At 41.2% G+C, this 22,594-nt stretch overlaps 1 protein-coding gene across 1 annotated transcript in view; it reads right to left on the bottom strand.

Moving 5' to 3' along the window:
* LRP5 (LDL receptor related protein 5) overlaps positions 1-22,594 on the bottom strand; it is a 254,193-nt gene that overhangs the window by 22,344 nt on the left and 209,255 nt on the right. Inside the window, exons 14-16 of the mRNA XM_082271182.1 lie at positions 19,626-19,837; positions 10,898-11,088; positions 1,810-2,019 (exon numbers count right to left, since the gene is read on the bottom strand). Coding sequence (XP_082127308.1) covers positions 1,810-2,019; positions 10,898-11,088; positions 19,626-19,837 — 613 coding nt within the window. The remainder of the gene's footprint in view (positions 1-1,809; positions 2,020-10,897; positions 11,089-19,625; positions 19,838-22,594) is intronic.

Below are 22,594 nucleotides of genomic sequence, written 5' to 3'. Positions count from 1 at the left end.
TTCTGGGATAATTTTTTTCTCCTTGCATAAAGTGAAGTAGGTCTTCCATGGGCGCTGTTAGACCTTGCAGGAAGGAAGTCTTCCCAGATTTTACCATTGTAGAGATCACTGATTCAGAGAGATTCCGCTCTCTCAGGACATGGGCTTTAGCAGCCATGCTTTTAAAGGCCAGCAACCCAAAAAAGCAGGATGATTAGGCTGTCCTTGGGATAAAAGGTCCTCCTCATCAGAAAAAGCCCAAAGTGTGTCCACCGGGAGTCTGGTCAGTTCAGAGTATCATATCGATCTGGGCAATTCTGTAGCTTTAAGTGTTCACCAGAGTGTCCTCCAACTCGGTCCCGAGGTACATGCAAGTAATGTTTAGAGGAGGAAAGGCATACAGCGGGTTGAACTGATCCCACTGAGCCACAAGAGCATCCACTGCTTCCGCCAGAGGATTTCTGTACCTGCAGACCATCCTGTCTAGTTTGAGGCCAGAAGTCCACATCCGGCATTGCCAACCTGTGACACAGGTTCTGAAACCCCTTCAGATGTGGGGATCATTCTTCATGTTCCAGGCACTGCGAGCTTTAGAAGTCTTCCTGCCAGTCAAATATCCTGGGATGTAAATAGCGGACAAAACTGGAGCATGAAGTTCTATCCAGGACAGGATACTTTCCACCTCTCTTGATGAAGCAAGACTTCAAGTTCTTCCCTAATAGTTGGTGTACATACCACTGCTGTGGCTTTGTCTGACTGGATTGTATGGCCCTGTAGTTGAGTTGTCCAGCATTGTAGAGACAACTAAATTGTCTGGAGCTCCAAAATGTTGATTGGGAGATGGAATTCCTCCAATGTTCAAGTCTTCTGCACAAAGTGTCTAGGACTCTCCTCCAACCTGTCAGGCTAGCATGCATTGTAATGATATTTTACATTCAATATACATTTTATAGAGTTTCCAATAAGTTTGCAACAAAAATGCATTGGGTAAATAAATTCATAACAACAAACTATCATAGATATTAAGAAAATGTTGCGTTAGAATTTTGCATTGTTCCTTTAATATTCCAGAGTTAGATAGGTAGTATTGTCTGTAGAGAGAAGTGCTTTAACGGGAAGAGGTCAAACATTAGGTTACAATGCTGCTGTCCATAACCCTATCATTCTTATTGTTGTCCAGTAGGTACAAAAATGAATCCATTGTGAAGATTTTTCAAGATTTTGGAATGAAGAATTTACCTATCTCAAGAGCTCAAATGTTTAGCCACCAGGCCAGAGACAACCTGGTCTTTGTTGACAGGAAAATTGATTTACCCAAAGACTGAACTGATTTGTCCCTCAATGACAAGATGTTGAGTTGTCTGCAGTGCAACTGGGAACTGCCTCGAGAAAAAAATAAATAAAAAGGACTAGTAAAAATGGTTCAACCTCAGTAGAGAAAAGGCATCCATCCTCCTAAAACACTAGCAAATCATGAGGCATGCAGGGGAGTGGAAAGGGATGTACCGGGTTGGTCACTTTTTTGTTTGCCAGTGTACAAATCCTGCAGTAGATGGCAGAATAACCCAATTTTCTCTAAATACGGTGTACCTCCATGAAGGAGAAGGAAAAAAAAAAAAAAAGCAAAAACAAGATTAACAAAAATTACAGTCATATGTTTCAACTGCCTAAAAAAAAACATGTATCAAAAAAAAAAAAAAAAAATCTAAACATTTTTTCTGTATATGTTGAAGAACTGCCATTACATAGCTCAGATGTTATCTCTGTCAAATCAAGAAGCATTCATTAAGTATCACATTATAATAAAGTGTTGCCCTGAATGAAACTTACAGAACTCGGCCATGTCTAGAGATTCCACGGCATGAATTCCAGTGAGATGAGCGATGCGGCCTTGAATTCTAGTTCTTTGAAACCCATTTGTCTTCTCTACCCTTTCAATCATCTGCTGCTGACGATCAATCCAGTACAGGTGGTCTCCCAGAACAGTGAGCCCCATGGGCTGAAGGATGTTTGAATCTTCCAGAGTTATTCTATTCGCTCCTGTAAAATTAACCAAATTTAACTTGAGAAGGTCAAAAGTGCAAAATCTCTGGTTGTCATTTAAGGACACTCAAATATCAAAGGTAAAATGCTATATAAAATGCAATATAATATATATATATATACACACACACACACACCATAAAAAAATGGTCTGACAAACCTTCATTTTTCAGCCTAAGACTCTAATTGGCTTAAAAAAAGGTTGGGCTCGGGGCGCAGTGAGCCCATCCACTTGTGACATTAGCGCCCCAATATTTGCTATTATCTATCGGCTTCTCCTTCTACACGAGTCTCCCACTTTTCCGCCATCTCTATCTAAAGAAGACTGTGGCCTGTGGGACAGCACGGTCCAACTACAAGGGCTTCCAACAGAGATTGGTCACCAAGAAATTCAATTGGGGGGAGGGGGAGCCAGTATGCGGAATGAAGAGGTACTAGCCCCAAAGTGGAGAGATAAAAGAAGTATACATCCTTTCCAAAATCCATGATGGCACCTTGGTGTACAACTTTGTGTAAAAAAAATAAGTTTTCATTTTTTTCCCCACATTTTCCAAAAACTTGTGGAAAAAAATAACATGATCAAAAGACTCATTATGCCTTGTTGCCGTTGAATATACATTGGGGTGTTGTCTTTCCAAAATTGGGTAATTTTTTGGGTAATTCTATTGTCCTGGTGCTCCAGGGCCTTCAAAAATGTGATAGGTACTCAGGAAATTAAATGTGTAATTTATGCCTTTAGAACACCTGACAGTGCTACTTGGACATTGGGCATCTGTATGGGGCCTGGCTGTGGAAAGGTCTCACACATGTGGTATCGCCATACTCAAGAGGAGTAGAAGAATATATTTTGGGGTGTAATTGCAAGTTTATCTATGCCACGTGTAAGAAATAACTTGTTAATATGACAATTTTATGGAAAAAAAAATCTTCATTACCCAAACTATTGTGGGCAAAAAATTACAACTTCCAAAAACTCTCTATGCCTCCTACTAAATACCTTGGACTGTCATATTTCCAAAAAGGGGTCATTTGGGGGGTATTTGTACTGTCCTGACATTTTTAGGGCCTCAAGAAATGAGATAGGTAGTCAGTACATCATGATTGATCAATTTTCAATGATACGTAGCCTAGCTTGTAAACTCTAACTTTCACACAAACCTATTATCATACACTTATCAGGATTTTTTTTTTTTTTTACCAAAGACATGTAGCAGAATACATTCTGGCCTATTGGATTTATTTTGAAACAAAGTACAAAATAGTTTTCTTTCGAAAATTTTCGCTCTTTTTTCACTTACATCGCAAAAAAAAAAAAATCCCAGTGGTGAATAAATATCACCAAAAGAAAGCTCTATTTGTGTAAACGAAATGATAAAAATTTCATTTGGGTACAGTGAAGCATGACTGGGTAATTGTTATTCAAAGTGCGAAAGAACTGAAAGATGAAAATTGGTCTGGGAAGGAAGGGGGTGAAAATGCCCAGTATTGAGGTGGTTAATGAAGCTCAGTGCTGTACCATTGCCAATAAATTACATGCAGTTGACTTCCTTTTAGTAAACGTATTTCCCTGCATGACTGGAGTCATATAGAACTGGCCTTCATTAGGCTACATTCACATCTCTGCATGAGAAGTATGGTGTGTTTTAGGTGTAGCGCAACCTAGGTTTTTTTTTTCCATTAAGAAGGATATATAAAGTGATAATATGGGACCATGAACGCCATTTACAATTACTTTATAAGGAAAAATAGTCAGCAAAAGTATAAATACATTAAACAGGATTTTAAGTGTTACTAAACCCAGAACCTGCATTTACTATATCTGGTCTTCCACAGTACATATAACATGGAAATGCAATTATTTTAGAAAATATAAACTGCTAAATCTCATCAGCAGTATATAGCAGCCTTGTGGCTTGTATCGGTTCCTAGTAAAGCTTGCAGGAGTTTTCATTCTCCTCTGATCCTCTGTCTGGACAGTGCCGATTGGTGTGTATTGCTAGAGAGTTGGGATGCATTATTGGGAGAGTGCATGTGATCAGCACAGGGCCAATCTGAGCATGTGCAGCCTGACTCCTAATGCTCTGTTCTATCACGAGATAGGTTGGAGTCAGTTAATGAAGAGGATCAGAGAGACAGAATCACACAGCCTTTTTATACAATGCAGAGGATTAGCCCCTTAGGTTTCACAGTGAGTATAACAAGAATGCTTTACTGCATATACAGACTGATTTTATGGTTGTGGATTTAGTAACACTTAAACAAGTAAATGCCATACCGTAACACTATACTAGCCTGTAAGGCATAGAAAATAACAGATATGTACTGTCAAAAGCAAGATAAAGGTCTACAAGTATAGCTCATGATAGCGAGAACTGTGGGTGCTGGGCATGAGAAAGGGGAAAGCAAGAAATAGAGAGAGGAAAAAAAGGGGGGGGGGGAGAATAAAAGAGAAACATGTTAATGGTTTTCACAGGGTTGAGAATTAAATTAAGACATTTTTAATATTTTGCAGAGAAGAGATGGAAGAATACAAATCTATAGGTGATCATGAAATCCAAGTCTACTTTTTAGCTAAAATATGTGCATACCAAATATACTATGTCATACATAGAATGCTGTTTGCTACACGTCAAGATGTTTTCCACTGCCACAAGGGGTCTTAATGAAGGCTGCTTAATTACTATAGCCTGTGGGGCTGTCATCACTTACATGTGATCTAGAAAAATCCTTTTCATAAAAATAATGGCTTCAATTGCCAAATAAGCTGGTTATTTTTCTTTATAAAACAAAAAAAAAAAAGGGCAAAAACTCATGCACTTTTTTTCTTTACAGCAAGAGTGTAGGATCCACCCCAGGGAACATTCTTTATTTCCATTCACAGCTTTTTGCTTTAATTATATGTCAAGTTGCATTAACTGGGAACTTGCAAACATATTAAAATAACATGCATAAGTGCTTTCATTTTTCTACATCTATATAGATTTTCATTCTCGATGTTAATAGGAGAACCAATTACAATGCACATCTAGCTTACACCATCAATAATACAACCTTGAAGCAAAGGGGACATATTTAACTTTCCATCTTCGTTCATAGAAGCAGTATTTCCATGCAGTGTGAACTCCCCATTATTTCTAATGTTGGTTTAAAATGACAACATATGAAAGAACAAAAATCTATATAAAAATACTAGTACATTGTACATGCATTGAAAAAGCTCAACAAACAAAAACTTTGAATACGTAATTTCCTGCATTTTGCCAGTGTTTCTTATTACCTTTAAACAGATTTCTCATCTTTAGTGGTTTTTACCTAATTCTACTTAGCTTCTCTTACCTTTTATTTTATTTTCCTGTCAATACCACATAGTTATTTCTAAGTTGGCTTAAATAGAACAAAGTATCACCACATGCTCCAACATACAGTCAGTATTACAAGAGGCCCATACCCAGTCAAATGAGGGTTCTTACACTAGTTACATTTAAAAATACTTTTAATTTCAAATCCTTTTAACTACAATACCTGTATACTGTTACCAAGTACTACAAAAATAAAGTTTTCAAAAATGGATCAATAACTGGATCAATAACTATATTCTTTAGTTTTTTATCTAACTGGAGTTCTGCTATTTGAGAAGTCCGAGTCCAGAATTGGACACACCTTGCCTTCCTTCCTGGGAACAGGCTTGAGTAAAACTCCTGAAAACGTTCCGATGTCGAAACCGGGGCAATCACCCTTTGAAGTAACATGTCTGATACGGGTGCACCTTCATACTGAAGGAGCCTTGTCCGCGGGTCTGGAGAAGCCCGCTCTCGCCTTGCCAGACCATGTTCGCTTGGATCCACCAGAGAGGCCCTGAAGGGCTTTGATCCTCTGTTAGTCACCCCTGAGGAACAAAAAAACTTCTTATGAGCTGAGACGAGGGTCCTTGCCCTTACTAGCCTGTGGAAGAAAGGTACTCTCCCCCCCCCCCCCCATGAGACCTTTAATGATGTCATCCAGGGTAGCTCCAAACAGGCAATCTCCTTGAAAAGGAAGATCAGTCAAAGCCTTTTTAAAAATCTGATCCGCAGATCAGCATTTGAGCCAAAAAATTTGCAGAAAAACCACTGCCGAAACAGAGAATCTAGCAACTAGGGGAGCTGCATCCAAAGAGGAATCACAGTTAAACTGCAGCCCCTGGACCAACTGGTCTGCCAGCTCAGCAAAGGCGGGGGGGGGAGGTCTGCTCCCCCTCCAGGTCACGGTGTAAAAGCCTAGCCAACTTGGTCAGAGTTTGCGACACCAGGGCAATGGTGAATACGGCCTCAGTCCAGAAACAGCCACAGTGTACATATTGCGGGCCACAGCCTCTGCCTTTCTGTCAGATGGGTCCTTAAAGGCCAGAGACTTTTCAACCCGAATCATTGTTGCCTTGTTCAACCTGGAAACCGTGAGGTCCACCACCGGTGGAACAGTCCACTTTTTAGGAAGGGACTCCTCATAGGGGTACTGCATAGTAAATCACTTCGGGGACCACAAGGGGACATTTTGGTCATTCTCACTCTTTAGCGACAATTCTGTCAAAATAGGAGGCGAAAGGAAACACCTTTGCTGTTCTGGATGGCTTGTGAGTGCCAAAGGGAACCGATGCCTCCGTCACAGCTTCAGCTGCGTCCTCTATCTTTAAAGGTCTCACGCACAAAAACAATCAGTGCATCCACCAACGCCTTTTCATGCACGGCTACAGGAGTGGAGGAATCTGCTCACTATCTGAGAACTCAGGGCGTGTGGTCGCAGACCGAGCAGAGTGACCCACGTCTGCGGTGGCCAAATCAGATTCAGGATCTGCGTAGACAGATGAGGCAGGGGAAGGCGGGGGGCACTTTCTCCTAGTCCATCGTTGAAAAACCACCTCCACCTGGGACACAAAGAACTCCAGTACCGCCATCAGTGCATCAATGGATGGTTGGGACCTGGAAGGCCCCACAGCCTCTGAGAGGGAATCAGGTGGGGAAATGTGCTCCATGAGTCAATAGGGGACCCCACAAAAAAAAGGTGTAAAAACACTGCTAAGGGACACCCCACAGCTCCGGCAGCACCACCCGGTCGCCAGTAACAGAGCACCAATCTATTCTCAGAGGAGAGGGAGAGGACCCCACCAAACTCACCACCCAGCAGAAACAGGCACCTGCAGCCAGGATATTCTGCACTCCATGTGTGGTGATCAGGAAATGAAAAGATCCAGGAGTCAGCACCATGGGATGAGGAGGGGCTCCCACCGCCAAAATCGGCCACCCAGAAAGGCTCCACTGTCATGGCTGCCCGAATTTCAATAGCAAACCACTGCAAAATGGCCACTGGACTACACAAACATGGCCATCATGCATTGAGCACACAGACTAAAAGAAAGTGGTGGCCCCGCATGGCACCACGAGGCTCCCAGGGACCTAGGAGGGATCCCTAGGCCTCAGAAAATGGCACAGGCAGGAAGGGGGGCCCTGGCAGGAGCCCCCACCAGGTACATGCCCCCCACAGCTGATCACCCAGTCGCAGGCGGGGCACTCCTCCTGCCCCCATCATCAGCACAGCACCCTGCCCCCACCACAGGAGGAGTAGAAATAAAAAACTAAAATAACATGGTTGCATAAGCATGCACATCCTCTTATAACTGGGGATGTAGCTGTGTTCAGAATGAAGCAATCACATTTGAAACTCATGTTTAATAGGAGTCTGGACACACCTGCCATCATTTAAAGTGCCTCCGATTAATCCCAAATTAAGTTCAGCTGTTCTAGTAGGTCTTTCCTGACATTTTCTTAGTTGCATCCTACAGCAAAAGGAAGGGATATCTGGAAAGAACTGGCTCTGTGGTACATGCGACAACAATCTCCCGTATTCTTCATCTGTCTGGGCTATGGGGTAGAGTGACAAAACGGAAGCCTTTTCTTACGAAAAAAAACATCCAACCCTGCTAAATTTTGCAAAAACACATCTGAAGGCTCCCAAAAGCATGTGGGAAAATGTGTTATGGTCTGATGAAACCAAGGTTGAACTTTTTGGCCATAATTCCAAAAGATATGTTGGGTGCAAAAACAACACTGCACAACACCAAAAGAACACCATACCCACAGTGAAGCATGGTGGTGGCAGCATCATGCTTTGGGGCTGCTTTTCTTCAGCTAGAACAGGGGCCTTAGTCAAGGTAGAGGGAATTATGAACAATTCCAAATACCAGTCAATATTGGCACAAAACCTTCAGGCTTCTGGTAGAAAACTGAACATGAAGAGGAACTTTATCTTTCAGAGTGAAAATGGCCCAAAACTTACTTTCAAATCAACAAAGGAATGGCTTCAGCAAAAGGAGATTCAAGATTTGGAATGGCCCAGCCAGAGCCCAGACCTAAATCCAATTAAACATCTGTGGGGTGATCTTAGGCGGGCTGTGCACAGGAGATGCCCTTGCAATCTGACAGATTTGGAGTGTTTTTCAAAGAAGAGTAAGAGTGCTGTAATCAAATCAAAAGGTGCTTCAAAAAAACAGAATTTTTGTAAAATCTTACCGTAAAATTCCTTTCTCTGAGTCCTCCGACAGTCGCCGCCCCTTCATAATCTTCACCAATGGGTAATTGACCTTTGCTCCGTAGGAGTAGCTAGGCAACAAGATTTGTTAATATCAAAGCTTTTAGCATATCACACCCCTAGGGGGCGGTCCCCTCAGTCAATACCTCCCTGCTTCCAGCATTCTCAACTCAGTTTGGTAGCATAGCAGTAGAGTACATAAACAAACCCCAAAAGAGGGGCGGCGACTGTCGGAGGGCTCAGAGAAAGGAATTTTACGGTAAGATTTTACAAAAATTCCGTTTTCTCTTACGTCCTCCGACAGTCGCCGCCCCTTCATAATCTTCACCAATGGGACGTCCCAGAGCAGTGTAGACATGAGGGGTGGGAAAAAAACGCAGCCGCGCATAAAGCAACGCAGTACCCACATCAGAGAAAGGAACCTTACCAAAGTAAGAGAACCAACCTGGCAACAGGAAAACGTGCTCAACAGGAGCAACAACCCAGGAAGAACAAGTAACCCAGGGGTAAAAACACCCCAACAGCCAAGGGCCCAAACAAGGGACCCTAAGGCACTGCCGCACTAAGAACTTTACGGCCAAAGGAAGCATCTGCCGATGCCTGAACATCCACTTTGTAAAATTTGGAGAAGGTGTGAACGGACGACCAAGTCGCCGCCTTACACACCTGGGCCACAGAAGCCTGATGACGATAGGCCCAAGACGTACTCAGAGACCTGGTAGAGTGCGCCTTCACAGGGAAAGGAGGAACCTTCCCCCTCAAAGTATAGGCTTGCACAATTGTCTGTCTGATCCATTTGGCGATGGTAGCAGCCGACGCCGCCATGCCCTTCCGAGGTCCCTCTGGAAGGACGAATAGGGTATCCGACTTGCGAAAGGACTTAGTCGATGACAGGTAAACCCTGATCGCCCGAACAACATCCAAAGCATGCAAAGCCACCTCCTTCGGATGCTTAGGCTTCGCGCAAAGTGAAGGCAAGACAATGTCCTCATTCAGGTGAAATTCCGAGATCCGTTTCGGAAGAAAGGAAGGGTCGCAAGACCACCTTAGCAGACGCAGTGTTTCCTTGATAGAAGTAATCAACTCATCCATGAGTGCAAGCTCTTCAGGCAAGCCGACATGTGCCTGTATGAGCGATCGCCGCCAAAATGGCGGCGTTTGGCGCCAAAACGCCGCGCTGTACCACACAGGGCCGGTCACCACAGTTTGCCGAAAAAAAAATGGCGGGCCGCATCAGCGGCCGCCGCACAGCATGTCTGAGCCCAGTCTGCCCCATACATCTCACACAGCAGAGCGGGAGAGCCCCCCCCCGCAGCCCACAGAAAGGCAGCTATCACAGGAATCTGACAGGGAGCTCAGCACTTACACAGACATGCGGGTCACACAGTCACAGACTGACACCCAAACAGACAGGTCCCCACATAGAAAAAACACTTACCATTCCGGATGGCGTGGGGAGCCTTCTCTAGCGACCAAACCGCTGTACTGAGGACAGGGAGTGTCGCAGCCAGGACACAGTGGACTGCGGTGCGAAACCGCAAATGGCGTCCGGTAAGGTAGCCACCTCACAGGCAGCATCCCTGCAGCGAACAGGGATGGGTCGTTCAATATGCCAGGGAAACCTGAGCTGAACGCTCGATGGCAGGCTGGGGAAACCCCTGGCTCTCAGCCCTGGGATCCAGGGTGGCCAGTCCGAGACCCAGCTCCGCATGATCATCTTCATCCGAAGAAAACTAACTAATGCTGAGAAAAAAACAGCTAAGTAAAAGAAAGAGAGAAATACTTGAAATAAAATCAAAAAGAGGATAGAAGGCTGAGCCTGAAAGCCCCAGCACAGGAACAGCCAGCTACTCCTAAGCTAGGCAATTGAAAACTGAGTTGAGAATGCTGGAAGCAGGGAGGTATTGACTGAGGGGACCGCCCCCTAGGGGTGTGATATGCTAAAAGCTTTGATATTAACAAATCTTGTTGCCTAGCTACTCCTACGGAGCAAAGGTCAATTACCCATTGGTGAAGATTATGAAGGGGCGGCGACTGTCGGAGGACGTAAGAGAAAGTATTAGTTTAAGGGTGTGCACACTTATGCATCCATATTTTATTTTTACTTCCCTCCACCTAAAAGAATTTAGTTTGTTGTTCAATTGAGTTGTACAGTTTATAGCTCACAATCAAGGTGGAAAAAGTTCTGAAATTATTTATCTCTGTCTCCTTTTTTTACATCACAGAAACCTGACATTTTAACAGGATTGTGTAGACCTTTTAGATCCACTGTATGTTTCAGATCCTATGTGCAACTTTAAAATAACATTCTTACCAGTTAGATCACTGCTCTCAATACGTTTCAAATCTGCATCCACCCAAAACAGTTTTCCAAGCTTGTTGTCAACAACCAAAGCAACTGGTCTAATAAGGCCAGTGGTAAAGAGGACTTCTCTCTCCGTGCCATCTAGGGCTGCACGCTCAATCCTTGCAGTTCTCTCTTGTAGGTTTGTGAAATACATGTACCTGAAAAAAAAAAAAAAAAACAAATACACATCTTTCAGGTACATTGAAACAACAACTTCTGCAATATTTATTTCGATGTGCAATAAATTTAGATCCAGGTCTATTGAATTACATTTTGTTTCTCAAATCAGTACTCAAACCCTATGACATGCTTTACCGATTTCTTCCTAAAGATCAGTTCCAAGCAATAGGCAAAATCAATCAAGCAGCAACTAGGTTGCTAAAGTAAAACATTTGCCCATTTAACTTAAATTATAACTAAAGGCAATACTTTTTTTTTTTTAGTTTTGGATAGAGTGGAGAGGGATTAGAACACCGGTCTGTTTTTTAGTTGTCTGTGCAAGAAAGTAAAAGAAAGTTAAAGTGAGAGAAAAACCCAAATTTTGGGTTGTCTCCAGAAGTGCAACAGATTGGAAATCTTCCAAAGTTCTGCTGAGCTGGGGGACCTCTATTAATTCCTTTAATTTGCAGGGATTTCTGCTCACTTCCTGTTTGGCTATGGGACAAGAAGAGAAGGGAAATCACCGAAATGGGACTAAGATGGCAAAAAAAAAAAAATCTGAAAGGGATTAAAACCCTTACTTGCGCTATCGAAAATAAAAACTTTATTTTTGCCTATAGTTATACTTTAAAGGGGAATTGGACTCTGCAATTAAACCCCCTCCCCCTAATAGTAACTAGATCAGTCTGGTTATATTCTCACACTGCTCTAAACACCATAAAATAATCTGTACACGAAGATCATTATTTTTCAATCTAGTCGTTACAGCGGTGTTAAAACCAAAAACAAAATTGTATTATATTGCAGCTTATCAATTCTGAGATATGGTGCCTGCATTTGTTCCCCGCCTCCCCCCCCCCCCCCGTCATTTTACCCTGGCTATCCTGTCAGTAAGTTTGCTATTTTTCAACTTTCTTTAATAGACCTAACTGTCCAGCAAAAGTGGCAGTTAGAGGGTTGAAACAAACCATTTAAAGGAGAAGTTCACCTTTGGAACATGCTACAAGGTTCACCCATTTTTAGGGTAAAGCATTTACCATGTTCCATCATCTGCACATTCTACCCCTGATCCCCCGTCCTACTCCCTGTGACAGCAGCAGGTGAACTCCTCCCTTCACCTGCCCCCTATATATCCATTAGAATTCATGTGCTCCCACTGTGGATACTCTCACATATTTACAGGAGTTAGGACTGCAGGTAATACAGGGTGCCGTGAAGTAGCCCTGCAGCTTATGCATGCACTTGCAAATGTGTGCCAACTAAACCCCTGTTTTTAATGCATACTGTTAGACATGTTAATTTGGTTGGTAAGCAAACTGGCTGGTGAGTTGAGCTGGGAATTTTTCTGGTTTTGTCTTGTAAAACAAATATACCTAAAAGGTAACAAGGAGTTTTGAGTGCATTGATTTGTATCTTGTGTTAGGACTCCTGTAGTCAGCTGACATTCACTTTCTGCTGCTCACTCATTTTATGGTTTAAGACTGCCAGCAGCTGTTATAACTGCTGTGATGACATCACTTCACAGCACTCAAATGAAATTAATGTGGTACTGTTTGTCTTTGGGGCCCCACTGCCAAATCTCAGCTGGAGCCCCATGGGGATATTAAGCTATGCCATTGGCAGGGTCAAGGGTTCAAGAAAACTATGACCAGTTTCTGATTATATGGAGACAAAACTGGCTTCATGTTGTATGTCGCCACAGGTCAGGTTACTTAGAAAAATTCCAAGTTATGCAGGAATGTGTGTGGAGAAGACAAACATTGGCCCACAGTACCCTGAGTTTTAATGGATACAGACCTCAGTCTCAGCAACACAGACTGCACTGAGTACATAAACTGCCAACAAACATTCACATCTATTTTTACATGATGAAGTTATGGGTTGACAATAGTGTTGAAATTCCCTTATGTAGTACAGTGCTGATATCTCATCATTTACACAACATCCATGATGTTTTGAAACAGGGTTAGTGGAGCCAACATCAAATTTGGAATTTTTAAACATGCCTAATAAAGTAACGATCCAGCAACTTAATAAGGATATACAGTGTTTCGGTGGATCTAAAATGACCCCCCCCCCTGAAAAAAGTTCTGTGGGTGCCCATGTTGCAAATCTGCAAATGTTTAAAGGCAGGTGTGAAGAAATGCTGTAAAGTAAGAATGCTTCCAAAATTATATATTATTTATTTTGTATCATCTTACAAGATGCAAAGTGAGAGAACAGAAGAAAAATCTGATCAATATTTGGTGTAAAAACTCTGACTTCAAACCAGCATCAGTTCTTCTAGGTACACTTGCACACTAACCACCAGAGATCATCAGTGGATGTAGACTGCCCCAAATCCTTTTGTCTCTTTATGCAAGCATCTGCCCGTACTTTTGCCTGTATTTTTCAGCATTGAGGACACCAATAATTGGGCAATATTGAGAACTGTAGACGCTGTGGAAACTTAATGCAGCAGATAAAAGCTTACTTCCCTCCAACACCGGAAGATGTCTAGCAGTACCATCTGCACAGAACTCAAGGAAACCAGTGGGACCCAGATACACCCATCCACTATCTGGAGAAGACTGGCAAGAAATTGTCCTTATGGAAGAATTGCATCCAAAAAGCCATACCTCCAATATGGGAACAGGGCTAAGTGACTCAAATATGCAAAACATAGGAACTAGGCAGTAGAAAAATGGCAGCAGGTGCTCTGGAACAATTACCACCATTACTAGTATAGAGTCTGTACAGATCAGTATCTTCATGACGAGTTTGATTTTACCAAAGAAACATGGTAGAATACATTTTTGCCTAAATTAATGAAGACATTTGATTTTATTGGATGTTTTATAACAATGTAGAACTTTTTTTTTTTTTTTTTGCCCAAATTGTGGGCCTTGTTTTATTTATACAATACGAAAAAAAAAAAAAAAACAGTGGGGATTAAATATCAAAAAAAGCTGTATGTGTGTGAACAAAATTAAGTAAATTTAATTCCGCAACATGACCGAGCAATTGTCATTTAACCACTTCTGGACCGAAGATTTTCCCCCTTAATGACCAGGCCATTTTTTTCGATTCGGCACTGTGTTACTTTAACAGCCAATTGCGCAATCGTGTGACGATGTACCCAAAAAAAGTTGATGTCCAAAAAAAAAATCACAAGCGTATTTTGATTGGTTTGCACAAAATTTATGGTGTCTACAAACTAGGGGAAAGATTTATGTCATTTTTATTTATTTCATTTTTTACTAGTAATGGCGCTGAGCAGCGATTTTTAGCGGGACTGCAACATTGCGGCGGTCAGATTGGACCCCTAACTGATATATTTGACTTTTTTGGGGTGTCCAGTGACATTACTACAGTAATCAGTGCTAGAAAATATGCACTGTTACTGTAATAATGACACTGGCAGGAAAGGGGTTAGCCCAGGGGCGATCAAAGGGTTAAATGTGAGCCTAGGGGGTGTTTTCTAACTGTGAGGGAGACTTGTGACATCAACACAGAGACCTGTGTTCCTAAACAGGAGGAACACAGGAGCTTTGTGTTGATAGCAGAGATAACAACCGTCTGCCGTGTTTGTAACAGCAGACCGCTGTTCTCTCTCCACGGGGAGCGATCGCTGAAGTTCGGCGGCAATCGCGGGCGCCGCCCCCCGGCCCCATGAATCAGCTTCCCTGGTGGTGAATGGGGGATTGGACCTGCCCCCAGGATCGCTCCCACGGATCGCTGTACAAGTACGGCGATTTGCGCAGCCGAGCCAGCCTGCTGCAATATATCTGCGGATGGCGGTCGGAAAACAGTTACAGTAGCACAGTGCTAAACAGCAAAAAATGGCCAGGTCATGAAGGTGTAAAACCTTCCAAAGGTTAGGTAGTTAAATTATAGCATTTTTTCACACCTGGAATGACCCGATCATCTCTATGGTCTAAAAAACGGGAAGCGATATGAAAGCCAATATGTACAAAAGTCATATGTGCAATATTTATTTATTTTTTTTTAAACTCACAATAGCAGTGTCAATTAAAATGACACAGATCATTTTAATAAAACGTTTTTCTTTTAGATCAAATGTCAATTTAAGAAGATAAATGTATAAAGATACATAAAATTCACAAAATATCAGAAATCCAGTTGTTTCTGCTATCTGCAGCCCTGGTAATATCCTAAGAATTGGTGGAAAAAAGAGGAACCCTCAAGAGCGTGCCACTATCCTAATAATAAAGAAAGAAGAAAGCCACAGGTTCTCCAAGTAGAAGCCCCTGTGTAAAATAGTAGACTTTATGGGCACGACATGAGACGCTAGTACAAAATCTTAGATAAAAAATGTATTAGACGAAAGTGTAAAATATATTATTAACATCTTAAAAACACAGATTAAGCCAGGGGTAGGTCATCAAAACATGGTCCCTCCCTTAAACATCAGTTCCGTGCATATATCCTCTACAAATTACCCAGCAAGGAGAAAAATATGTGTTGCACTTAGCTAATGTATAGGTTTTACAAATACTCTTGTCCAATTGACGCGTTTCACAACTAGCTTCTTCAGGACTGTTGAACATTGGGGAGCAGGGGGGGGGGGGTGCAACAAGCACAATTATCTTCAAACAAAAAGAATTAAAGTTAAAAATATACTCATAGCAATATGATATATGGATGATGGGAGTCATATGTTCCTAACCCCTTTTTTTTTTTACAAGAACATATATTGAATTTGACAGTGGGTTGACTAACTTTTTCAGTCTTTTCCTTAGATACCTACCGCTTTAGACTGCAGCCTATTGAACAGCTTACCTATTTAAATCAATATTTTTTTCCCCTTTGAAAACTGTCGTATTAACCCACGGTGAATAAATTGTATACCTATCCTAAACTTTTTGAGTAAGTCTACTTGAGTAGATCTATACATATTTAAACCGGATAGTAACAGATCTCATGACACATGTATATTAATCGTACACATGTTTACATCTAAGTAAGCTAGGCCCGATAAGCTGCCTTTACCTGTCAGCCTTGGGCTGGTTTGTTTGGACCCCTATGTTTGCCCCCAGACTGAACTGCACTGAGGAATTGGAGAAATACTGCCACAATGTAAGCCATACATATCTACAGATTTGTACATCTTTGTTGTTCAATAGATATATATCAAATTGCTACGAGTATATTTCTAACTTAAAGCTTGTTTGTTTGAAGATAATTGTGCTTGTCTCCCCCCCCCCCCCCTCAATGTTCAACGATCCTGAAAACTGAAGAAACTAGTTGCGGAACGGGTCGACCGCCACTGGACAAGAGGATTTGTAAAACGTACACAGAAAAGTTTATAAGGAGCCAAAAACATTTTTTTTGGGAGAAACCAGCCCTATATGTGAAATAGAAAAAAAAGAGAGGTATTACCCCATAAGGGGCAATAAAATATGGGCTTATATATATGCACGGAACTGATAATTAGGGGAGGACTATGTTTCGATGACCTACCCCTCGCTTTATTTGTGTTTTTAAGATGTTAATATATTTTACACTTTTGTCTAATAAAATACATTTTTTGTCTAGGATTTTGTACTAGTGTCTCACGTTGTGCCCATAAAGTCCACTCTTTTACACAGGGGCTCCTACTTTTTGGGTTTTGGACATTTAAAGTTTAACAGTTATAAAATCATTCTCAGACAAAGAAAGTAACAGCAGGAAAAACATGAAATCTATAGAGGTTAGCATGCTTAAAAAACCTTTTGACTATTAACGGTTCAAGATGAAATTAAATAATAGGTACAAGTAGAAAATTCGAACACATTTTACAAACCCATCATTAGGCCCCTGTCAGCTGGGCAACACATGGTTTCCATCCTAGCCTGTTTATCTATCTTCAGGGACTTCACGGGCATTACATATTTAAGAAAACAATTTGAGTTTCATAGGTCTTTTTCTTCAAGTCACAGAGGAAGATAAGCAGAGGGTATGTGTTTTAATATCTATCTATAGACATCTATAATGCTACATAGGCAAACAAAAAACTTTTTTCTGACACCACGTGTTTTTTGTTTTAAAAAAAAAAACAACCATGTAAGCTTTCCAAGCCATTTCCAAAACATAAGAATTTGGCGGAACACTAAATCGTGTGATTTTGAGGAGTGTTCTCTAGCAAAGATAAGATATTTTGGATCACTTTACAAGAAAACATTATGCTGGATAAACAGCGTAAAATTCTTGCCACACAGATTTAAAACTCCAGACAAACAGCCTAAAGTGAATGTAAAAATCAAACAATGCATTTCTCTTATTTGCTCCCATATGGTCTGTTAAATATATCACTGAAAGAATTTTATTATATCTGAAAAAAAAAAAATCTTGAAAGCTGATAACTTCGAATCGTTACCAAGCATCTCTGTTGACAAGAAAAACACCTCACCATATGTTATGGGGTGGGGGTTAACATACTGACTTCTTAACACTGCTGCTCCTCCTAGATATACAGTAGGTATGGTTGCCACCCTAGCGGAGACAGCGTGTTCCTAGCAGGATTACCGGGCGATAAAAGTGTGAGAAAAAGTAGACAAAACTTTAGCCACCACAAGAAAAGGTAAGCTACAATACATTTATTTCTTCTAAGTTTAGATGTGCATTAATGCACCAGAAAATTATAGACACATGATTCTGCTCAACACGTCTTGGGATCTAGACTGTCCTGTCAGACAACATAACCAGGTTCTGTGCCTCCTTCAAACTAAACAGCAGGTCACAATGCAACCTTGTCCAGGATACACTGATAGCTCCATGCAAAGCAGCAGAGCCTTAACTAGTCTTAAGCGTGTTCCCCCTTCCAATTTAAGTGTTGCTATGCACATAATTTGAACAGTGTGCTATAAAAGACAAATTCAGGAACATATGCTAGTTCTTTTAAAAAATAAATGTAGTCATATTTATGTGTTTATTCCCTTTAAAAATATTTTTGAGGTGTCTCTTTAAATAATAAAACTGTATTCTACATGTTTCATATATTTACTAATATTAAGAATTCTGCATATAATACCTGGATGATTCCATCAGTTTCCCGACTTCCCCCTACATACCATCAGGGAGGAGTGTGATTGACCCCAAATTTATTCTGCAAAAGGTCAATGACCCCAAACAAACAGCTAATGTCATTAAAGTGGAGTTCCGGGGTAAAAAAAAATTTTAAGATAAAAATACCCCGGGACAGTCAGGGCTAGTGCATTTAAGCAACGATAGCCTCTGAACTGTCCCGTTTCACTTACCTGTAAGAAGAAATACTTACCTTGAAAATGTCTTGTCCAGCGCTGCCATCTCAGGTGTGGGCAGCTGAAGCCGGAGAGTGTCCTCTTCGGTGACGTCGGGAGTCCCAGAATGCCCTGCTCGTCACTTCCGGTGCAGGCACGTCATCCCTGAACAGCTTCTGCACATGCCCAGAAGCTGTTCAGAAGGGAATGACGCGCCTGCACCGGAAGTGACGAGTGACTCCGGTGCAGGCGCATTGACACCTGGGATCGATGATGCTCATCTCCCAGGAGTCAATGCAAGGAGGAAGTGACGTTGTGGCCGCAAAGGGAGGAAGAGGAAGGAAGGTATATTTTAATTAAAAACAAGGTAAGTGAAACAAAAAAAACTTTTTAATTATCCAATTCTTTTTCAGGTTCATCTAAGCTAGCGGATGGTGCAAAGATAGTTTTTAGGGTGGAACTCCGCTTTAAGAACTATTTTCAGTGTAAAGAAGAACAAGGAGTTCTGGAAGTGATGGTTTGACTCCCACAGATTCCTGATCTCAACATCGAGTCTGTCTAGGTTTACATAAAGAGACAGAAGGATTTAAAGCAGCCTACATCCACAGAAGATATGTGGTTAGTTTTCTAGGATGCTCTGTACAATCTGCTGAGTTCCTTCAGTCACTAGTGTCCAAGTGTACCTAGAAGAACTGATGCGGTTTTCAATGCAAAGGATAGTCATGCCAAATATTGATTTGATGTGGAATTCTCTTCCATTCAATCAGTTTCTATTTTGTTAATTGATAAAAAAATAAACTATTAACACTTCTAATTCTGAAAGGATTCTTAATTTAAAGCATTTTTTCCACACCTGTCTAAAACATTTGTACAGTACTGTATATCAATCAGCAGTGGCCTTTCACGGTATCTAAACTGATTTAAAAAAAAAAAAGGCATACTGCATAAAAACAGTAAAACATGTGTGAACTGTATCACACTTAATTTCTATAGGCTCCAAGAAACACACTGATGCAATAAACTAATGCAGACTGCAGCTACCATTGCACACTCCAGTGCAGTAAAATTAGGGGGCCTAATATTATTATAATACAGAATTTATATAGCACCAATAGTTTACGCAGCGCTTTACAACATAAGGGCAAACAGTACAATTACAATACAATTTAATACAGTAGAATCAAGGGGGCCCTGCTCACTAGAGCTTAGATTGATATGTACGACATCAATTGTGGAATTCTTAGCTGTAAACACATCCTGAATGTTTTGGAGACGGTCTTCAAAGAAAAGCTTGTCATAGGACTGAAATGTCTTACCCCCGTTCAGCGTTCAAAGCAAGGGCCCTTGGCTTGTCATTTTCACCACGTAAAACAACGCCAACATATTCTCCAGTCAGCCTGTTAACATTGATGCTGTTGGTGGTCTCACAAGTCCAGTACAGCGTGCGGCTGTACACATCAATACTCAGGTCATGGGGCTGTTTTTCTTGGGTTTGGCTTTGGTTTGGAGTACATACCACAGCAAGGGGCTAAGAAGGAAACAAATGACATGTTTAAGGACTCTCAAAAACTGTGCATAGAGTAATCCTCTCAGTGGCTTAATGTTTTAGGAACTCTTAAAATTCATTCACACAATACCAACATAATCATTAGCGTTTTAAATCAGCCTCTGCAACCACATAAGCTTGCAATCCAAAACATTTGGAAAGAATTGACAGGAGATGACTCCAAGTAACGTGGCACATAGTTGCTAGTTCCATAGTTGCTTAAATCTTTGTCTAACAAAACAAAATATGGTGCTAAGAGCGGGTTAAGGGACACACAGTAATCAGTGAAAACGTTGACAAGGAAATAAGCATAAATCCTGGACTGATGAAATCACATTTGAATAGCAAAATCTTCATGTAGTCCATAAGGTGTAATGTCACTCTAGTGGCAGCTCCTTTGGGGGTGAAGCAATTCTCTGGAAGGCAAATAGAAGACAACAAGGTGCACTAAAGTGTAGCAGATAAAATCAAGGAAGACATTTATTAAAAATTGTCAGCTAATTGGCTACTCACATGATGTAAGAATAAACAAGGCATAAGTTTAAAAGGGAGACCGTAGTCACTTGGGGGGGGGGGTCCCGGGGTCTATAGCAACATGGCAGGCGGTGTACACAAACAGGGCGAATTGATGAGCCAGCTGAGGACACTGCTGTGCAGTGTGGAAACCAGCCTGGAACGCACTCGGAGCCGCACTGGAAAGGGAAGTCGGGACGTGTCAAATGACACGTTTCAAAGCTTCCGCTTTTTCTTCAGATCTGGATGGCTGTGGGAGTGGACAGTCTTAAATCGGCTCAACAGAGACAGAGCCGGAAGGAGACTACAACCGGTGTGGAATAGATTTATGGAACCCGATCCAAGCGGACCATCAAATGTATATAATACGGCTGCATATTTAACAGAAACACTACAATTTTGCCAATGTAAAACTATAATGAATTTAAAATTAAAAACAATAAAAATAATAATAAATAAGAAAAAAAAAACACAAATGAAAAAATATATATAAGCACTGAATAAGAAAAAGCAAGCAATAACCTATCTGGATGTAAATAGGTAAATGATATTAATAAAACAGGTAAATAATGATAAAAAAATATATATATACATACACACACATATATATATATATATATATATATATATATATATATATATATATATATTTAAAAAAAACAGCAGAAAGAAACAAAACAAAAGAAGCAGAAAGAATAATAATGGATATATGTATAGCAATATTATAATTAATACTGAGTTATATGGACCCAGATAGACATAATTAGTGTGTTTTTTTTTTATCATCATTTACCGGTTTTATTCATATTATTTATCCATTCACATCCAGATAGGGTATTGCTTGCTTTTCTTATTCAGTGCTTATAGATTTTTGTCATTGTTTTTTATTATTTTAATTTTACATTAATTATAGTTTTATATTGGCAAAATGGTAGTGTTTCTGTTGAATATGCAGCTGTATTATATACATTTGATGGTCCGCTTGGATCCGGCTCCATAAGTCTATTCCACACCCGTTTTATTGTCCTTCCAGCTTTATCTCTGTTGAGCTTATTTAAGACTGACTGCTATCAGTCATCCAGATCTGAACAAACAGCGGAAGCTTTGAAATGCGTCCTTTGACACGTCCCAAGGTCCCTTCCGGTGCGGCTCAGAGTGCGTTCCACACTTGTTTCCACACTGCACAGCGGGGTCCCTGGCCAGGTCGTCAAGCTGCCCTGCTTGTACACCGCCTGACATGCTGCTATAGACCCTGGGACCCCCCCCCCCCGAGTGACTATGAACTCCCTTTTAAACTCGTGCCTTGTTTATTCTTACATCATGTGAGTAGCCAATTGGCTGACAACTTCTAATAAATGTCCTCCTTAATTTTATCTGCTACAACTTGTTTGGCGCACCTTGGTGTCTTCCACCTAAATCTTTGTCTGCATGCGCTGAAGGGCAGAATAGGTTTGCTAAAACATATACGGCAGCAATTATTTGGATTTAACAAATTTTAAAAGAGAAGTATGGGGCTGGGGAAAAAAACAAAACATTTATTACTCGCCAAGGTGGATGCAGCATCGCTCAAATGCTGCATTTGTTCCTCGTTGGCTCTGCACTGAGTGATCAAACACCACTGATTGCTCATGTCTCCTCTCTAAGCAGAGGGTGGTGGTGACTGTAGTAACTGGCTCTCTGCTCTGCCCTTCCAGAAGTCATTGGAGCACCGGGCTGTGGTGGGGAAGGGAGCAGCTGACTCAGTCTCCCAGCAGCCCCTCTGACAGAGCTGCCGGTCCAGGCATCTGGGTGGATACCGCCTGTAAGGGTGGAATCAATCCAGAGCCTGGAGCCGCTAAGTGACGTCATCACCACTGCAGAGAAAAAAATCTGTGCCCACTTTCATACAAGTTTTCTAACCATTTAGAAGCAGTCCATGCGCAATAACTCCTCTGTCTAGGTCATAAAATGCTTGCTTGTATTACAAGCAATACTGAATAGGAAGCATTGCTTGCAAATATCAGGCTCATAAAAACCTCTGTGAAGTGCATGAAAAGCAAAGTGAGTCTTTCTGAAATGATCAAAGCGTATTTCAGCATTTGCAGTCAAATTTCAGAAAACCCCACTATACGATTGTTATGGTTACATTCACACAGAATGCCATATCTGACTACAAGGTTTGATGAGCCCATCCTAGGTATGTCTTCATTAACATACAAAGCAAAAAGCCCAGCCTCTACACTTTCA

Source organism: Pelophylax lessonae (assembly GCF_965119305.1).
Source record: "Pelophylax lessonae genome assembly, chromosome: 10".
NCBI lineage: Eukaryota > Metazoa > Chordata > Amphibia > Anura > Ranidae > Pelophylax > Pelophylax lessonae.
The sequence above is the reverse complement of the archived record's forward strand: the minus strand, read 5'-3'. Positions and strand labels throughout refer to the sequence as shown.